Source organism: Myotis davidii, unplaced genomic scaffold, assembly GCF_000327345.1.
Source record: "Myotis davidii unplaced genomic scaffold, ASM32734v1 scaffold1949, whole genome shotgun sequence".
Taxonomy (NCBI): domain Eukaryota; kingdom Metazoa; phylum Chordata; class Mammalia; order Chiroptera; family Vespertilionidae; genus Myotis; species Myotis davidii.
The window spans coordinates 528,971-536,872 of NW_006300366.1; the positions used below are offsets into that span (position 1 = coordinate 528,971).

The window sequence follows — 7,902 nt, forward strand, 5'->3', positions numbered from 1 at the left end:
GTGAAGGTATCAAACTTATACCTATTTGTCGGATCGGCAAAAAATATATTTTGTGGTGTGCCACAGAATTTTAGTAATTCGTTTATGTGTGTCATGAGATGGGAAAGGTTGAAAATCGCTGCCCTAGGGCAGTGGTCGGCAAACTCATTAGTCAACAGAGCCAAATATCAACAGTACAACGATTGAGATTTCTTTTGAGAGCCAAATTTTTTAAACTTAAACTATATAGGTAGGTACATTGTTATTAACTTAATTAGGGTACTCCTAAGGCTTAGGAAGAGTCACACTCGAGAGCCGCAGTTTGCCGACCTTGGCCCTAGGGGAATACCTTCCACCACTCAGTTTTCAAGACAAAGCCAACCAATAAAGTTCTCTGACCCAACATAGTTGCTCCCTCTCCAGGCCGAGCTGGGGTGGCCCAGGCCTCAGGCAGCTGGGTTCCTTCCACCAGGCTCCATAGTCCTGCACCAGCTTCAGAACAGCCCTCTCCTCCCTGTCTGGCACTCAGCCCTGCCCCCACCCGGCCGCAGACACAGGAGTCCTCTCTCCTGTGGTTCCAGGCCCAGTCTCTGTGGTTCTTGCTTTGCTCAGAGCTGGCCCCTGTGAGGGGAGAAAGCCTAGGCGTGGAGGAGTGGGGCAGGGGCACCTCCTTTCCAAGCTTTGCAGTTCCCTTGACTCCAGGGATGTCCCCTTTTTGCCTAAGTCTCTACTTTTAACTATTGGGTGTGGGGTGGAGGTTGTGGGTGTGAATGTTTTCATCTGCCTGCCTTCCTGAAAGACTCATCAGGGAGAGGGATTTATCCCAGAGCTCTTGGCTGTGGATTCTCCCCACCTGTCTGCCACGCACCCTTCTGTCATCCTGTCCTAGAATTCCCCTCAGGTTTGCTTCATGAGGGTTGAGGAGGCCTGACCTCAGTCCTCCTGACTTCCGGTTCCACTTAGGTCACTATTCCTTCCCAAAGCTGAACTCCTACCCAGGTCATAAGGCCTGGGGTGTGTACCATACAGGTGAGACTAGGGGCACAGAGTTTCCTGAGTGCTCAGGCATATGCCACAGCAGGCTTCCTGCAGGCACTAGCTGAAGCGTCAGCCAGCACAGGTCAAGGCAAGCATTCATCTGTTGGAGAGCGGCCCACGCCTGCAGCACCCTTCTCTGCTCCCCTCTGGGGTACCAGGGGTTAAACTTTACTCCTTCTTCTACCCTTGAGGTGGGGCCCTGGAGCAGGTGGTGCTAGGGTGACTTGGCCAGGCCTGTTGGCTGGGGAAGGGCTGGGTTGTTTACATCTCAGGCCCTACCTCCATCATCCTTGGGGGATCACTTCCCAAAAACATGTTGCAATTCTCTATTTTTTTTTTATTTTTTGTTTTGATTTCGGAGAGGCAGGGAGCGGGAGAGAAATAGAAACATCAATGATGCCTCCTGCACACCCCCTACTGAGGATCGAGCCCACAACCTGGGCATGTACCCTGACCTGGAATTGAACCATGATCTCCTGGTTCATAGGTCGATGCTCAACCATTGAGCCATACCGGCAGGACCCATTATTGCAGTTTTTGCCCCTGCAGGCTCCGGTCCCCAATCAGCTGCTCCTGAATCACCTCTAGCCCCTATGCAAGAGTACTGTTTCATCACTGGGGCATGTGCCTAGAGGTGAAGGACCACATGGAGATTTATCCTAATAACCTAGGATGGAGGGCACAGCACCTAACACCAGTAGCCTCAACCCCTCTGCACCTCAAGCTCCCATCCCAGGCAATGTGCAGCCCCTCTGGACTGCTTAGGAAAGCAACACTGGATCAGGGACCAGCTGTCGAGGTAGCGTCTCCCTGTAGGAAAATCCAAGTATTTCCATATCCCATATATAATTTGGCTCGTTTTACTTTTCAGGCTTTAGGAAAATATTCCATTGCTGTTACAATAAAGGTTGATTTTTTTTTTCTCAATGAGGTTTTACAGGTTTGTTTTGTTAATCCCCACCCAAGGATTTTTTTCCATTGTTTTTTTTGTTTTGTTTTTTGGGTTGGTTTTTTTTTTTTGAGAGAGAGAGAGAGGAAGGGAGTGGGAGAGACAGAGAGAAACATCCATGTGAGAGAGACACATTAATTGGTTGCCTCCCAAATGCAGGGACCAGGGATTAGGGCCCAGAATCAGAATCGAACCCAGGACACTTCAGTCCAAGGCGACGCTCTATCCACTGAGCAAAACCAGCTAGGGCTGTCCTTTCAATCAAACACCAAAAACCTAACTTTACTTTAAGGAGCAGGGGTGAGGATTATAAAGGCCTGTGGATTCATTTGGTCTGGCCCTGCCAGGGCATTAGGGGTGAGTTAATTAAATGTTTGGCCAAATATAGCAGGCTAATTTTTAAGTTGATAATTTTGTATGGCCCGAGAATGATATTATAAGTATTCAAATGGGCCTTGGCAGAAAAATGTTCCCCACCCCTGCTTCTACATGTCAGCATTTATATTACACCGTTCACAATGTACCTAAAATAAAATACCGTTACCGAGTATCCACCTCACTCCCAGCTCCCACTCGCTCTACTACGATCCTGAAATGGACAGTGCAGGTCCCAGGCCCTAGGTCAGATGCCGTTTGGATGGAAACAGTGGCAGGATCCTGGCTCTGGCTGCATCACACTTCTCACCACCTGCAGAAGCCCCGACTTCCCCTGTCAGCAGCCAGCCTCAGCCCTAGCTCCTTTTCTGTCCTCCTTTCTTTAAAAAATCTCAGCTCTGAGGTTCCTGGAGGCTTGGCATCCCCCTCCCAGGAGGGCCTCAGCCTCTCCCCTCTCTACCCTGAGAAGACATCTGAGAGCTCAGTTAAACTCGGTTCCCATGAAGACAGCTGTAGCCAAAGTCCAGAGCTGAGGCTCCAAGAGGACAAGGCATACTGGGGCCGGGGCCAGAATTCAGGTCCAGCCCTGGAGTTCCTCCAGACCCACTGCCAGAGCCAGGCTGGAGGCTCACTGCCCTTTCCTCAGCAAGTGGGAGGTGCATGCCAGGTAACGTGAGGAGGCGGAGGCTTCCCTTGGGCCAGGTGGGGATGCTCTAAGCCTCATCCCGTTCCCTACAGGCCTGGCTGCAGCAATATGGCTACCTGCCCCCTGGGGACCTGCGTACCCACACACAGCGCTTACCTCAGTCACTCTCAGCTGCCATCGCTGCCATGCAGAGGTTCTACGGTCTGCGAGTGACGGGCAAGATGGATACAGACACCATGAAGTAAGTGCTGGACCCTGGCAGGGATTCTGCCCAGCACACACTGACAAAACACTGAGCACCATAGAAGTTGCTACCTGAATGCCTGGCGCGTGCCCCTGTACCTCATCGCCACATGTTGATCCTGAGCCTTTTCATTTACCCTGACCTTCCTCACACTGACCCTGGGCCCAGAGAGTCCCCCTGTCCTCCAAAGACCTTCCTCTTTCATACACTATACTGACCCGTCTTCACGCTTCAACTACCTCAGGGCCATGAAGCGCCCCCGCTGTGGTGTTCCAGACAAGTTTGGGGCTGAGATCAAGGCCAACGTTCGAAGGAAGCGCTATGCCATCCAGGGCCCCAAATGGCAGCATAACGAGATTACTTTCTGGTGAGTCTAACAGGCAAGTGGCCTTACTCACATCAGGTTCCCCTTCCCTATCAGCTGTGCTTACAGAGGCTCAGAGGCATCTTGCCACACTCACCTCTCCCTGGGATGCATCCTTGGGAGTGGGGAGGAAAATGGCTGTAACCCTGAGAGAGAGACCGCCTGTGAGGGAAAAGGGGTACGCCCCAGGGCCAGAAAGCCAAAGCCTGAGGGTCCCTGAGCTCTCAGTACTTGAGGCAAAGGCATCTGGAGGTGGCAAAGGTGGCTAAGCAGTTCAGTCAGACTTGGGAGAGTACAGGGAAGGAGAGTTTTGTCCCTTGTGATCCTAACATACTCTAATCCTCTCCCCACGTGGCTGGACCTCAGCATCCAGAATTACACCCCCAAGGTAGGCGAGTATCGCACCTATGAGGCCATCCGCAAGGCCTTCCGCGTGTGGGAGAGTCACACACCGCTGCGTTTCCGAGAGATACCCTATTCCTACATCGAGAATGGCCATGAGCACGCCGACATCATGATCATGTTTGCTGAGGGCTTCCATGGCGACAGCACACCCTTCGATGGCGAGGGTGGCTTCCTCGCACACGCCTACTTCCCAGGCCCCCACATCGGAGGCGACACCCACTTTGACTCTGCTGAGCCCTGGACTGTCGAAAATCAGGATCTGAATGGTGAGCCCTGGGGAGAGTCAAAGATCATTTGTACAGGGTTCTCCTGCCTCCTCCCGAAACCTCATACCCCCAAATCTCAGGGCTACCAGGGACCACAAAGATCTCCAACAGTTTTAAACTATTTATATGTGGTTCCTTCTCTTGCCCAATAACTGACTCCTCAAAGGCTTCAAAGCCTCCCCATCACCCGCTTATCCAGACAAATGTCATCCTGGGAGAAAGGGGCCCGGAGAGAGCCCTCAGCTTCCCTCAACACAAGTCTCCTGGGCTTGGGATCTAGTCCCAGAGCACGCTCACCTCCTCCCAGAAGAGCATGGTGGTTTGGTGGCTTTTCTGAGTGGAAAACAGCAGGCAGGCTCGGGTGTGAAACCAAAGCCTCAGATGGGAAAGTTGGGAGCCTGAGGGAAGGGATCCCGGCCGCCACCATAGTCTCTCTCCTCCCTCCAGGGAATGACATCTTCCTGGTGGCCGTGCATGAGCTGGGCCACGCCCTGGGCCTCGAGCATTCCAGTGACCCCTCGGCCATCATGGCGCCCTTTTACCAGTGGATGGACACAGAGAACTTTGTGCTGCCCGATGATGACCGCCGGGGCATCCAGCAACTTTATGGCAAGTAGTCCATGCCCGCCTCTGCTCCTTTCTCTCTGCTCCTTGCCTGTGTCTTCTTGGCCTTCCTGTTTCTTCCCGTCGCCCCACATCCCCCTCCTGACTGCCTCTATCTGCTCCCACTTTTGAGTCCACCTCTTCTGTTCTTTCCTAGCTGATTGCTTCAGCCTCTCTCTACCCTTTCCAAAGGCGTTGTCTGCCCATGTGCCTGTCCTTTCCTCTCCCGCTGCCACCAAGTCTGAAGTGCTCCCATGTTCTCTGCCCCAGGGAGTAAGTCAGGCCCCACCAAGATGCCCCCTCCACCCAGGACCACCTCCAGGCCCTCTGTCCCTGACAAGCCCAAAAACCCCACATACGGGCCCAACATCTGTGACGGGAACTTCGACACTGTGGCTGTGCTTCGAGGGGAGATGTTTGTCTTCAAGGTGAGAGGAAGAAGTGGGCTGGTTTGGAGGACAAGAGGGCTCCATGCCCGGGAGGCAGGGTGGAAACAGCAGCTTGAGGACTAAAAATGAAAACGGAGGCAGTGGGGGAGCTTCGGGAACTGAATCTGAGGACTGAGTGACAAGACATAATGTACTCTTATGTCGACTGCCTCCCAGGAGCGCTGGTTCTGGCGGGTGAGGAATAACCAAGTGATGGATGGCTACCCAATGCCCATCGGCCAGTTCTGGCGGGGCCTGCCTGCATCCATCAACACTGCCTACGAGAGGAAGGATGGCAAGTTTGTCTTCTTCAAAGGTAACCAGGCCTTAGTCTTTGGGTCTGGGATGTCTCCCTGGATGAGCAGATTCCACCTGACTCCTCCATAGACCCTAGAACCCAAGTGGACCCTCCATCCTGCCCTTCTGTCTCCCCAGGAGATAGGCACTGGGTGTTTGATGAAGCTTCCCTGGAGCCTGGCTACCCCAAACACATTAAGGAGCTGGGCCGAGGCCTGCCTACTGACAGGATTGACGCCGCCATCTTTTGGATACCCAATGGAAAGACCTACTTCTTCCGGGGAAACAAGTAAGACCTTAACCCCTTGACCCCAGGCCTGCCTCCTCAGCTACCAGAGTCCCTCAGTTCTGGAGGAAGACCCACTTTATGCCTGGGTTGTTTCCCTGGAGAAGGAGTTGGCGGAGCCTCTGTTGTTGCCTAGCAATGAGCAGCCTCCATTGGGTGCTGAGTGAGTGGGATGTGACCGGGTCACCATTTCAGACCTGGTCATTTGACGCCTCCTGCCCCGGCACCGTGCCTCCGCTCCAGCAGCCTAGCACTGTCATTAAGGGCTGCTGGTGGCTCCTTCCAGCCTGGCCCTCCCTCCCACCTTCCGCTGCTCTCAGCTGCAGGCCCTCATTACTCAAAACTCCTGTCCACAGCCGCCCTTACCTTACTGGTGACTTCAGTCCCGGGTCTGGCTACCCTCGGAGGAAGTGCCCAGTGTCCAACCACTTCCTCCTCTCCTCTCCACCAGGTACTACCGTTTCAACGAGGAGCTCAGGATGGTGGAGAACGACTACCCCCAAAACATCAAGATCTGGGAAGGAATTCCTGAGTCTCCCAGAGGGTCATTCATGGGCAGTGATGAAGGTGAGAAGGGCCTGGGAAGTGTCTGTGAGGGGAGGGTCGGAACAAAGAGTTAAGAGAGAGGAAGAAGAAAGATGGAGAGTATTGTGGGAAAATAATGACAATGATAATAAGGTGGAGCCTTTCCCATGGGTCAGTCACTGGGCTAGTGCTTTCCATGTGTCAGACCCTGTAGTCCCCACCCCTCCTCCAACCTGGTACTAGAATTACCCCGTTTACAGCTGAGGAAACTGCTGTTAGGAGAGGTTAACTCAGCCAGCCACACACTGACAGATTTTCTTTCTGCTCTTGTCTGGGTCTCCTGGATGCCGCCCCGCCTGTGTCTTCTCTGCCACCTTCTTGCTGACGCCTGCAGTCTTCACGTACTTCTACAAGGGGAACAGATACTGGAAATTCAACAACCAGAAGCTGAAAGTAGAGCCAGGCTACCCCAAGTCAGCCCTGCGGGACTGGATGGGCTGCCCTTCGGAGGGCCGGCCAGATGGGGGGACTGAGGAGGAAACGGAGGTGATCATCATCGAGGTGGACGAGGAAGGCAGTGGGGCAGTGAGCGCAGCCGCTGTGGTGCTGCCTGTACTGCTGCTGCTGCTGGTGCTGGCAGTGGGCCTTGCGGTCTTCTTCTTCAGACGCCACGGGACCCCCAAGCGACTGCTCTATTGCCAGCGATCCCTGCTGGACAAGGTCTGACCCCCATCGCTGCCCACCCACTCCTACCACGTGGACTTTGCCTCTGAAGGCCAGTGGCAGCAGATGGTGGTGGGTGGGCTGCTCCCACCCGATCCAAGCTCTCTCCCCACCCCGCCTCCCTTCTCTGTTCCATGACTGGCCCCTCCCACCTCAATCCTGGCATTGCTTCTTCCCTAGATGGGTCCCCTGGGGGCTGAACTGGGGCCACCCCTTCCAGTCCCTGCCCCTCAAGGGCCCCTGTAGCTTGGTGTATGTCCAGCCCCATCTGAATGTCTTGGCTCTGCACTTGAAGGCAGGACCCTCAGACCTCACTGGTAAAGGTCAAATGGGGTCATCTGCTCCTTTTCCATTCCCTGACATACCTTTAACCTCTGAACTCTGACCTCAGGAGGCTCTGGGCACTCCAGCCCCGGCAGGCCCCCAGGTGTACCCAGTTAGCAGCCTCCCACCACTCTTTCTGGCTAAAAGGAATCTAACCTTTTGTCGGGGGAGAACCTGAGAGAAGGTGAAGGGGTGGGGCTGCATAGCCACCGTAAGACCTAGGGAGGGAAGTTCAGAGAGGGTCATTCTTTTCCACAAAGATCTGCCTCTCCCCCTCCTTCTGCCCCCAAGTACTTCATGGAAGAAGCCTGAGCCATTATGGAGTGAACTGAGGCTGCAGAAACCCTTGACAGCCTTACTCTCCCAAATGTTAGCCTTGGATGCGGATGTCAAGTTGGAAGAGCTGAGGCCAGGGAGAAGAAATGGGTATTTCACAAAGTACATAACAAA

General features: G+C 54.0%; 1 protein-coding gene across 1 annotated transcript; it reads left to right on the forward strand.

Annotated features, from left to right (window-relative positions):
• The first annotated feature begins 3,061 nt into the window (after positions 1-3,061).
• On the forward strand, positions 3,062-7,863 carry MMP14 (matrix metallopeptidase 14). Its single transcript, XM_015572482.1, has 9 exons — positions 3,062-3,228; positions 3,476-3,598; positions 3,962-4,266; positions 4,714-4,875; positions 5,140-5,297; positions 5,475-5,613; positions 5,733-5,883; positions 6,332-6,447; positions 6,800-7,863. The coding sequence occupies exons 1-9, from the start codon at positions 3,173-3,175 to the stop codon at positions 7,129-7,131; spliced, it is 1,542 nt and encodes a 513-aa protein (XP_015427968.1). The 5' UTR covers positions 3,062-3,172; the 3' UTR covers positions 7,132-7,863.
• Positions 7,864-7,902: the final 39 nt, after the last annotated feature.

Excerpts from the sequence above, each read along its gene's own strand:
- MMP14 (XM_015572482.1), top strand. The coding sequence starts at position 3,173 with ATGCAGAGGTTCTACGGTCTGCGAGTGACGGGCAAGATGGATACAGAC. Across the intron at positions 3,229-3,475 it reads ATGGATACAGACACCATGAA|GGCCATGAAGCGCCCCCGCT; the intron begins GTAAGTGCTGGA and ends CAACTACCTCAG. Across the intron at positions 4,267-4,713 it reads CGAAAATCAGGATCTGAATG|GGAATGACATCTTCCTGGTG; the intron begins GTGAGCCCTGGG and ends TCCTCCCTCCAG.